Below are 20,925 nucleotides of genomic sequence, written 5' to 3'. Positions count from 1 at the left end.
CATAGCTAAAGTGTGTCAGCACACATTTTTTGAATCATCAACCTTTATTTTGACCTTGGAAAACTCGTATAGTCCTAAAACGAAGATCTTGTGGAATAAAATTCTTTTGCTTGGATAGAATCAACATATCAAACCGCACGCATGAATATTCCACTTTCCAAAGTGCAAACCTAGCATGATGCTAACATCTTTGTGCTAATTTAACAGATTTGATTGTTGCCTTTGGCTGTGCGAAAAGGCAAATAAGTCAAATTTGGTGGAAATTAACCACTGAGAAATGAGAAACAAGCTGGCAAAGTAGTTAGCAGCAACTGTGAAACAAAGCTAAGAAGTATAAAATGAGTTTCTCTCTTTGGCTATGGGGGAAATTACACATTTCAACAAATAAAATATTCAAATACTCTCTCCTGCCGCCATCACTTTGATTTTTACCTCCTTGTAGTTGTACTCCGGGTCACAAGAGAGATCAGGCATCAGCCTGTTCTAAATAAGACAATTCAGTTGTCCATCATTAACCTTTTTTCTCCCCCAGTGTAGTGTGTGTTAGTATGTGTGGAAAGACAGAAGCTCGTATAATAGCGTCCCGTAAAGAGGAGACGCTATCCCCCTGCAGATCTCCCACATTGTATTGAGTGGTACCAAATTGGTTGCAGACTGCCCAACAAAGGTAGCGGCCTGTCAGAGAAGCCTAGCTTAGCCAGTGTGCAACAAAAATGTTAAACCTTGTGAAAGAAACAGGCTAAATTGGTCCAGAACATGACCAAGTGTTGTTGTCTTAAAAACTACCTGTGGTGGCGAGAGCTTTTGTGCCTTACGCTAAAAAAGCGGTCAAGCTAGGTAAACTTAAACCAGCGGGTGAGTCTTAAGCGGCTGCGTGATTGGTGAGGTTTTGCAACACATGATCTTTAACTTTTTTTTTTCTTACTTCTAAAACAGATTGGACCGGAATCAGATAGCATTCATTGCTAACTTCTGTTTATTTACAGGCATGGCACTTACAGATTTAGCTGCTGAAAGCATGTAGGGACTTAGCAAGTAAAGCTCAAGTCGGTGGAAAATCAGAGGAGAAATAAATGAATAAATTAGCAAAAATCGAAAAAAATCATCGCAGAGCACTGAAACATTTCATCAGTTTTATTACAAACAACAAAAAAGAAACAAAAAGAAAATAGATGTGTCATCACTGACATGTTCCACTGCCACTCAGCATTTGATCTATCTGCACCAACACAAACACAGTGACAAGATACCCAGAACTTAACGTAAAATGGAAAAACAACCAAGCGCTCATCTTTGTTTTAGCTTGTGGGCGGCGATACTTAAGTGAATTTTCCCTGTTAGTATGAAATGACAAAGAGGTATACGAAAAACAAAACCTACATTATCATTAATTAGAAGTTAAATCCGACTGTCTGGAACATACATTTTGACATTGTGTTCTAAATTCCATTACTGACTTCACCTATGTTCAGCTTTGTTAATTAAGGCGTCAATGCTGCATATAAAACTGATTTCTATTTGATTTCCTGGAGAATTTGAGTGTATCCTACTGGGGTTAGCTAGCATACACTTTCTTTTAGCTCAGAGAAGCTTTTAGGGTTACACGTGGCCTACATTCTACGTTATGCATATGTCATTCGCAAGCCCCCAACTTTGAAGTCGGAAAAATTGGCGTTCTCGGTATATAACTACCTCTGAAGTTAGCATAACTTCTTCGTTTCAGTGAGAGGACCACCGTTTAGAAGAGGTGCATTCTATGTCGCACATTTAAAAAAAAAAAGTCTTGGTAGAATCTCTTTCCCGGATAGCAGAGGCGAGAACAACAGCAACATTGACTACAACAATATTCATAATCGTGAGAGTAGAAACACAAGAGAGAGAGAAAGCACGAACAAGCCGTTTAAATATGCAAAGTATATCACAGGAACTTAGAAAGCATTAGAAAAGTGGTGAGGGGAATCCGAGCAAAGGTCAAAGGTGATGGGATAACAACACCGACTTGCTTATGAAAGGTTATAAACATTCATAGGAAGCGTCGTAACGAACGAAACCTCCCAAATACCTCAAAAAGCTCTGTACATAAACGAGACCTGGGGGGAGATGGCCACGCCGTTCCTGAACATCCTTATCAGATTTGAACATGTACCGTTGAGGAAATAAAACAGGTTTTAAAAACACAAAAAAAGGACTGTAGCCGTGCTCGGAAACAGCGTCAAGACAACCGTAGGCACAGCTTGTATCCATATTTTTTTTCTCCTTTTTGGCGAGATTACGCCAATTTGAGCATGCTTCGAGAGTTGGCGCGCGGCAGCAGAAATGGTTTTCACATGCAGTTTTGTGTCAAAGGTCAAGAGGCTGGAGTAGAAGGCGAGGAGGAGGAGGTGGAGGATCAGGAAGGTGCGGCGGCCTGTTGGGAAACCTACGGTTCCAAGTGTCTCGTAAGGAGGAGTGAGTGACCTTTACTGAGAAAGCCTCTCGTGAGGAGTATAATGGTTTGAGGCAGACGAGAAATGGTAGTTATGAGATAACATGGACTGTATCTACTGCGGGTGTGCATCCGTGCGCGTGGTTGCGGTTCTTAAGAGTTTCTTGGAGTTAATTTGGGGGTCGTCCTCAGCAGACGGGGTTCAGTTTGTGGAGGAGAAGGTGCATTCGGCCTAGTCATCAATGCAGATGACCTCCCCGGTTCGCTGCTCCCGCCGACTGTGTAGGAACTCTGCCTCCCGCTCCTTCTTCACGGACATGGGAGGCCCGTTCAACACTGGAGGAACACAACAGTGAGACAACATTAATGGCAAGTGTGTGAATGTGCCAAATATGCAGCAGCATCAAGTAAATGGAAGGTTTGCTAAAGGTATGCGGATGTCAGAAGGAACCATTTGCCCCATCATGTAAAGCGAACAAAGACATTCCTTAATAGAATCTCCTTTTCACTTGTAACTCCCGTTGGACGTTCCAAAGCATTTCCTGGAAGTTCTCGAGCCAACACAGATAAGACACGCCCCTTTAAACAAATAAAAACAGCCAACTGGTCTGTCCTCAAACCTTCTTTATTAAGATCAAGACACACAAATGCTTTATCTTCTTCATAGACATGTAGAAAATAATAAAACGTGCTTTTACAGCTTTTGGCTCCTTTAGAAAATGATCTTTTGTTTTAAAAGAAAAAAAGCTGATTATTCTTCCTTGGACCCTCTTCCCTGCTTAATCGTACAAACCTCATTTAGAGTCGGGATACTGCAGTAAACCTTCTGCAGTTGATTGATAAGCATTTATTTGTTTGATACCAAACACATGCTACTGTTGTTGGAAATAAAATGTTTTTTTTCACCAAATTTTGGCCTTGCTGTGAAAGGGAACCTCTCAATCACGTCAACAGTGTTTATTTAAGATAAAGCAGCCAAAATGTCAGGATACGTTCTTCTGAAATATGACTTTAAGACCTTCAATACGTGTTATTCCTGAACTATGGAAACAAAATGAAACAATTTAAAAGAATAAACTTGCATATTGCGTTTCATTAAATATCTATATACAGTAACATGGTTACAATCATTAGAAGTTTCCAGAAAAATCTGGAAAAATGAGGCCAGCGATGAGTAGACACATATGGGTTAGTGCAGCAAACTCTTTACTAACCTTTAGTGGGTTAGGGTTATTTATGACTCTCCATAATCTTAATAACACCCTCACATTTTATCAATAAAACTGAGGGGCAGAATATTCATAAAGAAGGTTGGACCCCATAATGCCAGTGAACTTCCCAAACTGGGACCCCACATGTATACAAAAACAATCACACACACACACACACACACCTGTTTCTTCTGTAATCTTAAACAATTCACACCCTAACTTTCAATTTGGCTGACAGAAATTTAAGTCTTCACGTTGTAATTGATGGAGGAATTGTGTGAGGTCGCACAAGTATAGTCCCCAAGTTGAGTCGGGACCCCCCACGAAAAAAATAACAGACACAAACACAGCCAGATGGATGGACAGACAGACAGAGACAAATGAGATTGCAGACATGCAAACGCACACAGCCATGGAAATTAAAATCTTTCTGCAGGACTCCACAGCTGGCCGGCGCAGTGGGTCTTTGCTTCCCACATTTGTGCGCCATCACGAATCTGCTCGGGGAGTGGAACGGCGAGTTTAACCAACCTTTCAAAACAAAGCCGAGAGCGGAGTATCGGCGCATGGCTCTCACTTGTGCCACGGGAAAAGATAAACTGTCATAACACCCCTGAGAAGATCAAAGATGTGATAAGAATGTGTGTGTGTGTGTGTGTGTGTGTGTGTGTGTCTACAACCAAGAGAGGGGACCACTTATGGGAAAACGAATGGCATTTCGCCAGTGGAGGCCAACAGAGGGAATAGAGTGAAAGAGTGAGCTTGTGTGTGTGTGTGTGTGTGTGTGTGTTTGCAGGAGGGGATTATATCTGATAAAAAATTGAGGTAAAACTGGGTGAAAGAGCAAAATTATGGCCAGCAAAAAAATACAAAGAAAAATAAAACGTGGGAGAGACACAAAAAAAACAGAGGAGATAAAAAACACATTTAGGAAGCCCGGTCGGACCATTACAGATGGTCGCTATTGCAACAATTGGAATGTAAAAACGGCCTGCTGGCACTAAATAACATTATAACATTGTATACAGTACTTCAGCTGTAACCATTTCTCACTCAGTTATCACTTATCAAGTCAAAACACAACACAAATTCTTTGATGTTAACGACAAATCTGTCCACGGTGCAAAACGGGGACTTCCTGTGTGTGCAGGAGTCCTAGGAGGTCTGGTACAGAAGCAGAGCAAACCAAGACATTACAGAATTGGTAGCTAATATTTTAAGAGCAGAGCATAGTCAGACATTCTTTCCTTTGATCTTATTTTGTTTGGAGATGATCAAGTTTACAGTTTCAAGTTGTTGCAAAAGAAGTTCCTACTCGACTACGAAGGATACAACTTGTAGGATTTCTAATACTCAAAAATTGTATAGAGACATGCTTTGTATATTGCAACATGACCACAGAATACTAATCTTTGTATTACGTCACTTAGGTGTATGATAACTATAAATGTTTGCACTTCCCCCATTTGGATGCTAGCATGTTGCTACGTTTTTCGCTAAGTTCTTGACTTGAGATGGATAAGAACTACTTGTGGATTCAGTCATCGGGGTTGTCGTTGTTCAGCTGCATCTGCAAATAAAGCTGGCTACCACATCAAAACTAGGCTAAAATATCCGGGATTGCTTTCATCTTTAGCTGCGATATGACAGGATGCTAGTTGCGAAATCTGACCCTGTTGATGAAGCGCTAATTTGATGTAAGTTAAAGAGATCCGTGAAAAAACAACAGTTGCGCATTTCCTAGAACGATATGAACTACAGTACCGCCTTTGCAGTTTGGCCCCGATTCTAGCTCAGATATGAAGATCCTTTGGCCTCCGTTCCAGAACCGGCTGCGCACGTCAGCTAAAGAAACAGAGGAAGTTTATCGAGGCACTCGCGTTCCAGCAGATAACGGATGAGCTCTCACTGACATCCATTATCATCGTAAAGAGCAAATCTACCACTTTGCCCATCCTCTTCAATCATCTCCCTCTCCTAGCAGTTCCCTGGCACCCCCCCCCCCCCCCCCCCCCCCCCCACCCGCCCCGACCTACAACGAGTCTACGGACGCAGAGCAGCTGCGCCATCGCTACAGTAAAATACAAGTCCAGCAAACCGACACCTGGATGCATTTCTGAAGAATTCCTAAAACTCAAACTATTTGTCTACTTGGCTGAAGAAACGCACGACTGCGCCGGATGGAGCGTTTCAAGCCCAGAGCGGCAATAACATTCCTGGCGAACATGACAAGCCTGTGTCTCTCCCCGGTAGGTCCTGCCTACCGAGCTGACACAGGCGAACGCTGCCATCTTGGCAGGGAGCGCAGCCGCTGAAAAGCCTTGCGTGAGTGCGCCTCTGCCAAAACCATTCATCGGCAAACAACCTCCCGCGCCTCAACTCTTCAGAAAACTAAAAAAGCACAGGCCTTCTCTCTCTCTCTTTCAGACTCAAAGGTCTGTCCAACTTGAAAAGCATTTCATAAGTCCATGTGTTTCAAGAGTTTGGAGGTAAAAATCATCAATCACATTTAAAGACAGAATTTGCAGACAATGTTTCTCGGTGTGTGTGCACATGTGTTGTATTTTCTTTTCTGGCTGCGCGCTGTGCTTTTCTTGAATAAAGATTGAAAAGTGACGTTTGAGTGCTAAGAGCAGTGAAAGCTGGCATGAAATTCACGGTTCTGGGTTCCTTATTCTTCGAGCAGTTATTTCCTGAAATACGTTTGCACTCATTGAGGTTTTTTTAAAAGCCTGACATCTATAGTGTCAACCCGTAGCTCGTGTGTTAGCGTGTCACACACTGGCATTAGCTTTTGTTAATGTTTTACACATGGAACTGCCTGGTTCTGTCGCTGCTTCTTGCCCAAAAGCTAGCGGCTAACTTTGGTTACTGCCGACAACGGTCGCCTTCTGTTGAAGTTTCATTGAAAACAGCTGCCAGCAGCTGGAATCGATAATAAAACAACCATAAGCCGGAACCAAGACAGTCATCTTTGTGTCCCTTTGAAACCAAAAACAAGGAGCCCAGGAATGTTCGGACATTGTTCGAGCCGTAGATCCAACCAGCAGTGCTCCTTGCCTGGGTAGTTTTGACATACAATTTTACTCAATTTTGACAAATTTCGAAAAGTATGGACTCGAAGTTGATGAGGGTCAGTGCTTGTATTGAGCTTAAGGCCTCAAAAAGTTTGGATTCCTTCGTCAAAATTCAAAATGGGGTTTACAGAAAAAATGTCTTTCGACAGACCCGTCTTATTGCACATCCATTTGCAGTGTTCAGTACTCATTGCAAGCTCATCACTGCTACACCTGTTCAGATTTGTGCATCCTTGAAGACCCTCAAACGTGTGAACACACCCTCGTCCAGGAACTACGCAGGGGGGCCTGACCTGTTATTGCGGTCTGGGATATGGCCCCGTACAACTGAGCTGGAACGCCGAACAAAGATCCGAGCCAGGGTGTTTTATTTTCTCGGGAATCGGGGGGACATTTTCCATTTGAGAATCCATCACGCTGTCACAGTGAAGAAGCTGAAAGGAAACAAAAGTCTGTCTTCTTGGGGCTTCAAAGCCTCGTCTCAGTGTTCAGTGAGTGATTAGGGTCTTCAGCTTTGGGGAAGAACGACTCATAAATACCGACTTTTGGCCGAGGCGGCAGAAAATGAAGTGACATCCCGCCTTCCAGAATCGAGAGGTGCAATCCCCGGTGTGCTCTGCGAATTCTCAATAATAGTCCATCACGTCAGGTTAATGTTGCCGTAAAATGTTGGACAAAGGCAACATCTAATATTGTTTTATATGCTTGCTTATACTCAGGAATGCTGGGGCAACAGAACCCATGGGAAGAAGTGTTTTATACTTTTTTTCCCCCCGTTGTTTTTTTTCCCCAAGTTTGTCCTATTTTGAGTTTGGGCTTCATCTCCTTCTGCAGTTTTTTACAGGTTTGGACATTTGTGTGAGGTCCACGGGAAATCTGTTCGGGTACGAGACCAAGGAAGGAGGGGCGGAGGAGTGGAGGGCTGGAGTGGAATGAGGGAGTGCAGGGTCAGAGCGAGGGGACGGACTTGCTCAGTCAGCCGGCGGATGAAGGATTGATCCAGGGGGGAGACTGTTTTCCCGCGGAGGGAGAAGGGAAGAAAAAGAAGCTGTCTGTCACTGAACGGCCACTGCACTAACATCTTGTTTTGTCTCCCCTCTTTAATCCCGACATCGCTCCTCTCAAAGACAGTTTTTTGGGACGTTTCCCAGTAGCACCGTTTCTCTTTAAATGAGGATTTGTTCATTCCAGACAGGTCATAGCTCTTTACTTTCTCTCTCTGACTTATTTACCCCCCCACGCATCATTAACGTAGCATTGACTTCCAGACCTTCAGGGTTTTGGACCCTTTCTCTGGAGTTAATTGCTTGTTTTTCCAGACTTAAAGTGCTTCTACTCGCTTTCCACCTGCGAGGTGTAAATCTCAGTGTTGTCAACGTGCTCCGATCCACTTGGCTGTACAGTCTTCGTTATTGTTCCAGGCTGTTCGCTCTTCTCTCTCCTCAGGGTTTCTTTGGTCGGCCATTGCGGGGCAGGTTCTCCACCGTATTGCTGAGGCGGTACTTCACGATGATGCTGTGCACTGTGGACTTGGGCATCCTCAGTTCCTGCCCAATGGCCCCCTCTGACTTGCCATCCTTCCAGAGGTCCACCACTCGCTGCCGCTGCACCACATCGTGCTCTTTGGTCTTCTGGCAGGCAGCGGTTGACCCTCCAGCAGCACCCCAAGCGACTCCCCCGGTGGCCCCAGCAGCAGCGGCAGCGGCTTCTGTGGGGGCAGACAAGCGTCAAACTGTAGTGGAGGCTCGGAGAGAAGAGCAGGATAATGTGACAATTACTGGTCCCTGTGGGGGGATTCTCTTTAAGCCTGCCCCGTGGGTCAAAGAGGGGGTCTACTGAGGCTGGTGGGGGGGATCCGTACCTCTGGATGCCTCTGCTGGGTGACTGGCAGTCAGGAGGGCCTCAACCAGAATGTTCCATTTAGGGGGAAATTATGGCTTTTTTAGTGGAATATTAATGTCTGATAAGTATCGTCCCCTTGGAAGCAATGTTTGGATCAAGCTTGAGGTTTCCTTTCGAGAAAGATGCTTGAAACGTCTTGCACTGGTACTGAACGTCGGAGTTTGTATCAGGACCAAAAAAGTCACATCAGAACATGCAAAAAGCACATTTTTGGATATGTTTGGTGTACTCAAGTGCTTCTCCCAAGAGATGGTCTTTTTTTATTGGAGGGAGTCGAGGAGGTCCCAGAATTTGAGAGCTGTGTTGTTTTAACTCCGTCCACATCTCTTGCTAACCTCTTTCCCTCCCTGACTAAGTCTACAAGGGTGAGGGAGCAGCGCGACCCCAATCAAGACTGCAAATGTGGCCTCATTTAAATTGGGCTGCACTTGCTGCTAGGCAAAGAAAAAAAAGAACCACACACACACACAACCCGCAGCGTAGCGCAGCTCATGTACTGCTCTATTTTCTGCAAAGCACCGAGCCCCGCCCTCCACCGGTTCACAAGTCACAACACGACGTTTACACAACCAAACTCCTTCTGTGGTTTCGGTCCCTCTTAAAATACCTCGGGTACAAAGCCTGAATGTTTTCTCGGCACGGCCGGATTCAGACGGGCCCAAGCATAATGACATTTTCAGAGATGGGTCCACGGCTCTCCAAAAAGCAATGTCTTTGACAGATGTCTCAGTCTACAATTACATAAATCAAGATATGCTAAGTGAGAGGCAGCCACTGAAGAGAGCTGGCTGTTGTGGTTTTCGGGGCAAAACTTTGGGGAGTATCAGGTTTAGCCGACTATCTCTGCAACATCTCCGCTATCTAAACATCTCGGGACACGAACACACACGCAGAGCAGAGGTTGTCTGGCAAGCACACGCCGCTGCCGGCCTAATTACGGGAAATAAATTTGCGACTGCCCTCGTCGCGCTCTGACATACTGCAGGCGTGCGATTTTAACCCGTCAGCTCAATCAGTAACGAGGGCCGGGATGATACGACAAAAGGGAAAATAAACACAGTAGGAAAAGAAAAAACACCCCTCAGACAGGTTGGATCATTGACTTGAGCTTTACTGTTGCACAATGTACCGCAGAGTTTTGAGGTTTATTCAGGTTGGACATGTTCAGAGATGAAAATGCCTTAATTTAGAGGCCCGGAACGCTTGAGTTCGATTCCGGTAATGTCTATTTCAGGTGTCTCGCTCTCTGGCAGCCACATCAAAAACCCAGCCACAGATGTTCTTCTCTCTCCCGACCTGGACTCTTTTGAAGGGTTCACAGCTTAAGCTGCGAAGATAGATAAAGGCTCCCCTCAAAGTGCTTAATCAGCGACTTCTTCAGTCCGCATATTTCAGGATCACACCAGATCACAGGACCGTAGTTCCTGGACATTCCCAATTCCCAGAGTCAGTGATTTGCATGAAGGCAGGACATTTTTTGAAATTCTCTTTACTGCATATTTTTCCACAGCGACCTGACCATATAAAGACAGAATTCCTGAGGCCGTATCTATAAATAGAAGCCAAATGCTGCAAGGATTCTGCCGATCATCGGTGCAAGTTGCAGAGTAATCAAGTCTCTCAAGCCAGATCCGTGCTTCTGTGCCTGAGGGGGGGTCACGGAGGCTCTGCTGGGGCCGGTGTCTGCCGCGTTGAAGTCTACAGCTTTGCTGTTTTCCCATGAACATCTCACAGGGAATATGAACCTTCAGAAATAGCTCTAGTTCTTATCTAAGAAGGGATGAGGGAGCTTGGAATCAGCATTTGGGATAGGGATGCACAATATTTCCTGCATTACAAAATGTCTTACTGGTAAAACGATGATGTTTTCATTATTATTCATGGTGTGGTGCGTTTACTCAGGTGGAACACACTGCAAAACCAGGGCGGCAGCTAGGTGGGTCAGCCGGTCTCGGACCATGAATGCAAGTTGGGTGCAGCGAGGAGGAAAAGCAGCACCTCCGTGTCATCCATATCTGGAGCAGCAGAGTCATGGCGCTCTATGTTGACGTTTTCCCAAATGTATTTTTTGGCGCTCCAAGCGCCACGAGTACCATCTACATCCATTAAACATGACAGAAGGCAGACCTCTACAGCTCATATCTCCAAAACTCCGGAGTTCAAGCCAAAGCAATGCAGGCGGTTTAAGAGGGAAAATGTTTTTATTGCCCCTCTAAAGGTGATTGCTTTGCCCGTTGTTGTCTAAATGCGCTAATATGGCCGCCACCACTGTGTCACATCAAAAAATAAATGACGACCTTCAACTTAAGTCGCTCATTAATGACTACATCTACTGCACCGCTACAACAAACAACAGGTTAAAATTCACCCGCAAAGCCGTAAATGAGCATCTGTGCCAGAGGCAATATCAGCGAGGCTGTGAGAGCGTTTCCTCCCTGCCAAGTATCGCAGATCAAACACACTGGCAACACTATGTTCCTTAACCTTGAACACTACAATAACGCTATAATTATTGATACCACTGACAGGAACACACACGCTCTCTGGGAGGCGAAGGTTGAAAGTATGCCTCTGCGTAGCTTATGCTACATACATATGGAATCCAGTTCGGCACACCAGATGTCATATACGTCATGTCAACATATACCATTCAGTCAGCACAGAGAATGTTGGAATACCATGGAAGTTAAAAGAATAAAACCAAATTCCGGTAGCTAGCACGATAGCCTGAGTCAGATAATGACCCCCAGGCTCCGAAAACTGACCTGATATGAAGGATCCAGGAGGCATCTGGCTGTAGTTGGCCCCTCCCATGTGGAGGGCACTGGGTGGGGCAGGGGTGAAGGGGGCACCGTAGTTCTGATTGGTTGCGTAAGGTCCTGGAGGTATGGGCTGCACAGACGGAAAGACGCTATTATGTAGGACCCCGGCAACAGAAATATTAAAAATGAGAAACTAGAAATCGTGTAAGGGAGGAAATGAACAAAGATGGATGAAAAGATAAGCTCTGCTTTCTCTTTTCCAGGTTTGAAAGTGAGTGTGGCTCTCTCCACGTTTGCGTGCGTACGTATAAAGGTGCGTGGATTTGAAACAGGCTGCTGACCGGGGGCGTGTGCGTCTCGGTGCCCTTGCTGGCCAGTCGGCTGAGGATGCTCCTCTCCGACATTTGCAGGCGGGCGGCAATGGGCGGGACTCTGGATAGCGTGGCCGGTAGCCGCGTCACATCGGCCTTCATGTCGCTCAGCAGCTCCTCCAGCTGGTTCAAAACTGGAATTACAACAAATTGCCATATAATAAAAACGTCTGGACTTTATCGCTAACTGGAGGCGGCTTGATGATGCCTTTTATTCGTTAGCTGCGGCACTGTGACGTGCTGGAATAGAAAGCAGAGACAAGAACTGGGGTGAAGTAGTGAGCTTGTTATGCTTTCAACAGAACAATATAAACATGGACAGACTCGCCAGGGAGCAAGTGAGGACATATTTGGAGATACCACTTGACACGGGGTTAGCTTATCTGCCTGGCTTTACTTAAACCAGCTTCAGGCAGAGTGGACTTGGCCTCTACACCATCAGCATGCAAGTTGGGGGGGGGTTTTCAACTTAGCATCATCACATCACGACCAACCTTTGTGCAGCACAGCATTGGCTGGCTTGTTGCCTGCCAGCGACTCCTTGCTGAGGTGCTGGTGCGACTCTGCGAGGCACTCCACCTCCGCAAAGCGCGCATTGAGCGCCATGGCCGGGTGGCTGGGGTCCTGGGTCATGTTCAGGTAAGCGGCCCTTCGCAGCTGCTCCTCGATCACAAGCGCCTGCTCCAGCAGCTGCAGAGCAACGGAAGAACACGAAGAGAAAATGATCAGACAAACTATTTATCCGATGCAAATGTTATGATGAGCATATAGAACATGATATTATAATGTAAAAATGCCAAACTAGGGGTGAGCAACAAAAGCAGGTGTTATTAAAGAACCAAATTAGCACCCAATTTCCTGTTTAGTTAGCACAGCATGCCGCTAGCTCCAATTTTTGTCCAATTGTCGTAATCAGGTTGCACAACAGAAGCGTAGAAGCATTTGCTTAAATGACCAATATCAGTTTCATCAAACAAAAAGATTTCTGCCTTTTTATGCTTAGGTAACATATCTTAGTCATGTGAATTCCTGTGAGGTTTTGGCGCTAAGTTCCGTTTCCTGATTTATTTTGAATGTTTATGTTTTACGAGTGGTATTCATTTTAAAAGTAAGCACTCCGTAGTCCTTACATTGCAGTTTAACCTAAATTTAGCCCCGTTTGCCTCAGAGTTAGCGATTCTGCTCTGCAATATTCGACTGCAAACTGAGGCTCAAGGAAAGAGAGAGAGAGATGCAGTAAATGAGGATGTTGAGTGCAGGATCTGAAACATGTAAGCCGGTCAAAAACAGGATGAGAGCTGTTCCACAAATGCAGCGGTCAGCAGCACCTTCCCGCTAGTGTGTGGGTGTAGGGGCATCTGTCACCCAACCATCAAACTTGTCAAGTGATGGATGACACAGCAACTTATTTGTACAAAAAAGGAGTTTCACAAACGCCGGACTGGCTTTTAAGAGTGACAGATCGGTCGTGTATTTATTTGGCAACGGAAGAATAAAAAGTTACCTTGAAGCGCCGAGCCAGGAACTTGTTCTTCATCTCCAGAAAGTTGCCTTTATTTGCCTGCGACTTAAAAGGCTCATTGACGATGGCAAACTGGGGATCGTTCTGGATGTCCTGCCAGCGGGCATAGCCGTGACTGCCACGCCAGTCAAGGATCGTGAAATGCTTGTGCGGGATCATAATTTTTCTTTCTGCTCTCAACGGAGCTGCAGCCACCAATACCATAGGCAACTAGCAAGAATTAGCATAAAGGCCCATCTCGTTAAAACTACTGCGGACAGTTGTGACCCCTTATAACTGAAAGCAGAGCACCGACGCTAACAATGCCGCTCTGTCTAACCACTTGGTAGTTGCTTCGATTTGCCAAACTATTTCCTGAAACTGATGTTTGGGGACTTGATTAAGGTCCCTCGTTGCAGCTAACCTCATTCGACGACTCGTTACCACCTCTTGAGCCACCATCTGGCATTGCGAGACCAGAAGGGGGGAGCAAGCATAGCATTTTAGTGGTCACTTGCTTCTGTTAAATCAATTTAAAGCCTTTAAATGTAATTTTACCACATGTCATGTCAGCAGGAAACTATATATCCCCGCACGCAGAGCCACTGTACGTCCAATTCCCTCATTGAAGGGCTCCAAATTCAATATTTGTGTCTAAAAATAGTTCAGAAATTACAATTTCTTAATAAGAGTTCAATGACAATATCAGGTCAAGAAATTCATTGCTCCCTCAGCTGCCAGTTAATTATAAATACTGGCCAGCTGCCCTGGAAACAGGCAAACGGTTAACCTGCCTCACTTTGTAACAGAATCTGTCCGGCAGCACCTCCGAAGATCACTAATGAACAGACTGTAAGACTTTCACAGATGTAACAATGACTCGTGAGCCGTTTTGAACTCCGAGCCAGGCTAGCTGTCAGGCCCCCGGTTAAGCTAAGCGACAGGCATGGAAATACGATCAATCAGCTAATGTAACCTTCAGGGAAAACCTGAAGTTTGATTCCCAAAATGATGATTTATTCCCTTAAGCCGATCGTCGGTTTTAAGGGCGATTAAACAGATTTCTCAAAAATAAGAAAATTGCAGGAAAATTTCTCATTTCGGGCAGGTTGTGGGAGCTTTAGCTGCAGTTGCGTTAAGAGTAGGATAAGAAGAGAGACGGGGCGAATGTTATTCGGCCGTAATTACCATTAAAAAAGAGGAAAGCTGTGAGATTAATTGCTGCATTATCTTAAAACAGACGCTCCGCTGTTCCTTGAGCTCCGGCTGGCACGTTGACTTATTACGCTGGGCTGATAGGAAAATAAACACGCTGGGGTCATCGCTGGGGCAACCGCCGTCAAGGATACATCACGATCCCCGCCAGCAGCCAGAAGTCGTGTCGGCGATGCCAGATCTCGTTCATCTTCCCCGAGGAGATGGCAGCCCGCTCCTCGTTCTGCCAGAGCGTGTGCAGCTCTGCGGGGCCGAGGCAACAGAGCAGATACGAGCGCTTAGCCGGCTTAAATGTGGCTGAAGGTGTTTCTACGCATCACGGAGCTCCTCTGGGATCGAGCCGAACATCTGAACGCTTTCAGAATCACTGCTGGAGGATCAGGACTCACCGGTGAAGCCACCGTCTGCGATGTTGAACATGAAGCGAGGCCTCTCGGCTGGAGGCTTCCCGTTACCCTTCGCTGTCTCCTCCTTCGATGCCTTCGCCTCCTTCCCAGCATCCTTTTCTCCCTTTAGGTCCTCTGTGAAGGCAACAACACCATTGTTTATACAACATACCTCAACTTTAAGATTAAAGGGAGAAAGAAGATAATGAAGTCATTACAATTCAGAACGAAAATGTCTCTGACCCAGTGGAACTAGTCCAATTTGGTACAGAGAGGCTAAATAAACTGCTTATAACGGAACAGAGAGGCTAAATAAACTGCTTATAACGGAACAGAGAGGCTAAATAAACCTCTTTGTTCCGTTATAACCAGTTTACTTAGCCTCTCTGTTACATTATAACTAGTTTATTTAGCCTCTCTGTTACATTATAACCAGTTTAGTTAGCCTCTCTGTTACATTATAACCAGTTTACTTAGCCTCTCTGTTACATTATAACTAGTTTATTTAGCCTCTGTTACATTATAACTAGTTTATTTAGCCTCTCTGTTACATTATAACCAGTTTACTTAGCCTCTCTGTTACATTATAACTAGTTTATTTAGCCTCTCTGTTACATTATAACTAGTTTATTTAGCCTCTCTGTTACATTATAACTAGTTTATTTAGCCTCTCTGTTACATTATAACTAGTTTATTTAGCCTCTCTGTTCAGCACTGTGGCCAAATTAACCAAGAGTCACAGTGTTTTAGATCCACGTATCCCTTCTTCCCTTAGTGGTGAAGACTTCATGAGCTTCTTCACTGATAAAGTTCTAGCCATCAGAGAGAAAGCTAACCAGGCCATCCCAACAACTGGACCATCACCAGATGTGCTGTTTGTGGGAACATACAGGGTCTCCAACGAGCCCTTAAGCTCCTTCAGCTCTATATATTTTTCTGAGGCGTCATCGCTAATTCAGAAATCCAAGACCACCACGTGTCTTTTAGATCCCATCCCAACACACCTGTTGAAGGATGTTTTACCAGTGATAGGCAGCTCTATCCTGGACCAGATCAATGGTTCTTTAGTGTCAGGTTATGTACCCCGGTCCTACAAGGTGGCAGTGATTAAGCCGTTGCTTAAAAAACCATCACTGGATCCTGATGTGTTTGCAAATTACAGGCCGATATCCAACCTTCCTTTTATCTCTAAAGTTCTTGAGAAGGTGGTGGTGACTCAGTTACTGGAGCACCTGCAGAGGAACAGCCTGTTTGAGATGTTTCAGTCAGGCTTTAGAGCTCATCACAGTACAGAAACAGCACTTCTTAAAGTCACTAATGATCTTCTCATAGCTTCAGATCATGGACTGGTCTCTATGCTGGTTCTGCTGGACCTCAGTGCTGCTTTTGATACAGTTGATCACAGCATCCTGTTACAGAGACTGGGACATGTGATTGGGATTAAAGGGACAGCACTAGACTGGTTTAGATCATATTTATCTGATAGATACCAGTTTGCTCATGTCCATGGTGTTCCCTCCTCATACAGTAGGGTTAGCCATGGAGTTCCACAAGGTTCTGTACTTGGACCAATCCTCTTCACCTTGTACATGCTTCCCTTAGGGAACACTATTCGGCAGCATGGGATAAATTTCCATTGTTATGCTGATGACACTCAGCTTTATTTATCCATGAAACCCGAGGAGACAGAGAAGTTAGTGAAGCTTCAGACCTGTCTTAAAGACATAAAGTCCTGGATGTCTTCAAATTTCCTCCTCCTTAACTCAGAAAAAACTGAGGTCATGGTGTTTGGTCCTGAACCTCTCAGGGATAGATTAGATCACATGATCACTCTAGATGGTATCTCATTAACATCTAGTCTCTCTGTGAGGAATCTTGGAGTAACTTTTGATCAAAATCTCTCCTTCAACTCACACATTAAATTAGTCTCTAGTAGTGCCTTTTTCACTTGAGGAACATCACAAAGATGCTGAAAAGTTAGTCCATGCATTTGTTCCTTCCAGGCTGGACTACTGTAATTCTTTATTATCAGGGTGTCCAAACAACTCTTTAAGAAGCCTCCAGGTGATCCAAAATGCTGCAGCCAGAGTTCTGACAGGTATTGACAAAAGAGATCACATAACTCCTGTAATGGTGTCGCTTCATTGGCTGCCCGTTAAATTTAGAATGATTTTTAAAACCCTTCTTTTGACCTACAAGGTCCTCAGAGGCCTCGCTCCATCCTACCTGGAGGAGCTAGTGAATCAGAATGCTGGTCTACTTGTGGTCCCCAGAGTCTCCAGGGGTAGAATGGGGGACTGAGCCTTTAGCTACCAGGCCCCCCTGCTATGGAACCAGCTCCCTGTCCAGGTACGGGAGGCTGACTCCATCGGTAGATCGGTGATGTTATTTCTTGTGTAGTTTTTCTGCTCTCCCCCCTTCTGTATTCATCTACAGGTATCGCTGCCTTCATAGCTGTATGCTGACCTCCTGACCTCTGACCCCGCTGACCCACCCAACCCGACACCGGCAGCTTATTTTAATTAATATAATGTATCTCTATATTCTCGACCTATTCTCTCCTCTACCTGTCCTCCCCCCTTCTTCTCTCTCTACCCAGTCCCCCATCAGCAGGAGGGTCCCCCTACATGAGCCTGGTCCTGCTCAAGGTTTGTTCCTGTTAAAAGGGAGTTTTTCCTTGCCACTGTTGCTTGTCTGGGGTCAGGCCCTGGGATTCTGGAAAGCACCTAGAAACATTTCTGATTGTAACAGACGCTATATAAATAATGACTGACTGACTGACTGACTGACTGACTGACTGACTGAGATTTAGCCTCTCTGATCCACTATAATCAGTTTATTTAGCCACTCTGTACCAGTAAAGCCAGTTTATTTAGCCTCTCGTTTCCACAGTAACCAGTTTATTTAGCCTCTGTGTAGCAGTATAACCAGTTTAGTTAGCCAGTCTTTACCAGTATAACCAGTTTATTTAGCCACTCACTACCAATATAACCAGTTTATTTAGCCACTCATTACGAGTATAACCAATTTATTTAGCCACTCATTACCAGTACAACCAGTTTATGTAGCCTTTCTGTTCCATTATAACCAGTTTGTTTAAGCTCTCTGTTCCTCTACAGCCAGTTTAGAGTAGCCTCTCTCTTCCACAATAACCAGTTTATATAACCAGTTTATTTAGCCACTCATTACCAGTATAACAAGTTTATTTTGCCTTTCTGTTCCACTATAACCAGTTTATTTAGCCACTCTTTACCAGTATAACCAGTTTATTTAGCCTCTGTGTAGCAGTATAACCAGTTTAGTTAACCAGTCTTTACCAGTATAACCAATTTATTTAGCCACTCATTACCAATATAACCAGTTTATTTAGCCACTCATTACCGGTATAACCAGTTTATTTTGCCTCTCTTTTCCATAATAACCAGTTTATTTAGCCACTGTTTACCAGTATAACCAGTTTATTTAGGCACTCATTACCAGTGTAATCAGTTTATTTAGCCTCTCTGTTCCACTATAACCAGTTTATTTAATCTCTTTTTTCGACTATAACTAGTTTACTTTGCGTCTCTGATCAACTGTAAGCAGTTTATTTAGCCTCTCTGTTCCACTATAACCAGTTTATTTAGCCTCTCTGATCCACTATAACCATTTTTGTAGCCTCTCTGTTCCACTATAACCAGTTTATTTGGCCTCTCTGTTCCACTATAACCAGTTTATTTGGCCACTCATTACCAGTATAACCAGTTTATGTAGCCTCTCCGATCCACTATAACCAGTTTATTTAGCCTCTCTGTTCCACTATAACCAGTTTATTGAGCCACTCATTACCAGTATAACCAGTTTATTTTGCCTCTCTTTTCCATAATAACCAGTTTATTTTGCCACTCTTTACCAGTATAACCAGTTTGTCTAGGCACTCATTACCAGTATAACCAGTTTATTTGGCCTCTCCGATCCACTATAACCAGTTTATTTAGCCTCTCTGTTCCACTATAACCAGTTTATTTAGCCTCTCTGATCCACTATAACCATTTTTTTAGCCTATCTGTACCACTATAACCAGTTTATTTGGCCTCTCTGTTCCACTATAACCAGTTTATTTGGCCTCTCTGTTCCACTATAACCAGTTTATTTGGCCTCTCTGTTCCACTATAACCAGTTTATTTGGCCTCTGTTCCACTATAACCAGTTTATTTGGCCTCTCTGTTCCACTGTAACCAGTTTATTTGGCCTCTCTGTTCCACTATAACCAGTTTATTTGGCCTCTCTGTTCCACTGTAACCAGTTTATTTAGCCTCTCTGTTCCACTATAACCAGTTTATTTGGCCTCTCTGTTCCACTATAACCAGTTTATTTGGCCTCTCTGTTCCACTGTAACCAGTTTATTTAGCCTCTCTGTTCCACTATAACCAGTGTATTTGGCCTCTCTGTTCCACTATAACCAGTTTATTTGGCCTCTCTGTTCCACTGTAACCAGTTTATTTGGCCTCTCTGTTCCACTATAACCAGTTTATTTGGCCTCTCTGTTCCACTGTAACCAGTTTATTTAGCCTCTCTGTACCACTGTAACCAGTTTATTTAGCCTCTCTGTTCCACTATAACCAGTTTATTTAGCCTCTCTGTTCCACTATAACCAGTTTATTTAGCCTCTCTGATCCACTATAACCAGTTTATTTGGCCTCTCTGTTCTACTATAACCAGTTTATTTGGCCTCTCTGTTCTACTATAACCAGTTTATTTGGCCTCTCTGTTCCACTGTAACCAGTTTATTTAGCCTCTCTGTACCACGATAACCAGTTCTAACTGGACCTTGGTGAGTGCAGAGAACTGGGGGTACGTGTGAACGTCAGGGACCATGATGATGATGATGACGATGATGATGTTGATGATGGTGTTTCACCAGACTGTGGTGGGGAGTGTGTAGAAGCCACGACTCGTGCCAAAGACCCACCTTTCTTCAGGTCCAACAGCTCCGGCTTGGCCTTGGCGTCCGCCGTCTCGGCCGCTCTGGGCGTCTCCTTCTCCTTCTCCTCTGCCACCTTTTCTCTGTCTGTGATGAAAGCCAGTGTCAGCAAACCTTTCACCCAATTTCCATCTTTCTGTTCTGTCCTCTGAGCCACACCTGACTTCTCCTCCATGACCTCAGAGTCTTTCTCTTCCTCCTCCTTTCTCTCCTCAGCTGGACCCATTTCCTTCTTTTCCTGCTCCTCCTTCAGGTCACTCTCCTCCCTTCCTTCCATTTTCTGAGCTGGAGGTGTATTTTGTGACAGCTCTTTGGCTGAAGAGGAAAGCTAAAGAGGCAGAAACATTAAATTAATTTCAACATAATCATTAAATTAATGATAAGAATTTAATAAACCCACATCCTCAGAATCCACAGTCCTGTTGTTTTCCACCTCTCTTCCTTCATCCCTTTCTTTCTCCTTTCCTCTTTCTTTGTCGGACACTGCCGGTCCATCCTCCTTCTCCTCCTCCTTCTCCGTCTCTTTTCCGTTCCGTTCGAACTTTTCCACAGGAGCAGGAGTGGCTGCACACGACATAAAAATGCACATTACCGTTGGTTTGACTGCCCCCCTTTATGCACAGCGCCCCCTGCTGGATCTGGAAAGTGCCACAAAGGTCTACCTGGCTTGGAGGTGCAAGGCGTGTTGTTGTAGCTAGCATCAGGAGTGGGGGTGGAGGTCTTGATGGCAGGCGACGAAGCCCTGGAGGAGGTTTTGTCGACACCGGCCTCAGGTTTGAGCTCCGGGAGGCTCCACCGCCCATTGATGTGCTCAAACTCTTGAATCTGGGAGCGTGCAAAAAAAAAAAAAGAAAAAAAGAAAAATCTAAACGCCAAACCCGAAGCTCACCTTGTTTCAACTCATCACCCACATGCACACTTGGCACATTATCACAGATTATGTCTGGCACACACTGCAAATGTCAAGCAGGTTTCAACAAGGCGTTCTGAAAACTGGACCGAAGGCATTTGGAGGTAAAACAGAACTGTCAGTGAGGGAGTTTTTCAGATTAGCAGAACCTCTTTCAAGATGTCGCACCTACATTCAACAGAAAAAGTTGTTTTGTTCACGC

The 20,925-nt window shown here is 44.6% G+C and overlaps 1 protein-coding gene across 6 annotated transcripts in view; it reads right to left on the bottom strand.

Annotated features, from left to right (window-relative positions):
- Nucleotides 1-965: 965 nt before the first annotated feature.
- chd3 (chromodomain helicase DNA binding protein 3) overlaps nt 966-20,925 on the bottom strand; it is a 32,146-nt gene continuing 12,186 nt past the window's right edge. For 3 of the 6 annotated variants that reach the window (XM_011606714.2, XM_011606715.2, XM_011606717.2), the window contains exons 30-40: nt 20,476-20,638; nt 20,214-20,377; nt 19,973-20,141; nt 19,802-19,900; nt 14,854-14,985; nt 14,599-14,707; nt 13,253-13,385; nt 12,243-12,438; nt 11,683-11,882; nt 11,381-11,507; nt 5,670-8,421 (exon numbers count right to left, since the gene is read on the bottom strand). In XM_011606714.2, the coding sequence (XP_011605016.2) occupies nt 8,156-8,421; nt 11,381-11,507; nt 11,683-11,882; nt 12,243-12,438; nt 13,253-13,385; nt 14,599-14,707; nt 14,854-14,985; nt 19,802-19,900; nt 19,973-20,141; nt 20,214-20,377; nt 20,476-20,638 (1,758 nt within the window). In that variant the 3' untranslated portion in view covers nt 5,670-8,155. Of the gene's footprint in view, nt 2,762-5,669; nt 8,422-11,380; nt 11,508-11,682; nt 11,883-12,242; nt 12,439-13,252; nt 13,386-14,598; nt 14,708-14,853; nt 14,986-19,801; nt 19,901-19,972; nt 20,142-20,213; nt 20,378-20,475; nt 20,639-20,925 lie in introns of those variants that run through there. The other 3 variants (XM_011606719.2, XM_029839834.1, XM_011606716.2) reach the window with 3 other exon arrangements.

This window comes from Takifugu rubripes, chromosome 8, assembly GCF_901000725.2.
Source record: "Takifugu rubripes chromosome 8, fTakRub1.2, whole genome shotgun sequence".
NCBI classification, from domain to species: Eukaryota; Metazoa; Chordata; class Actinopteri; order Tetraodontiformes; family Tetraodontidae; genus Takifugu; species Takifugu rubripes.
This window is presented reverse-complemented; position numbering and strand designations above follow the sequence as displayed.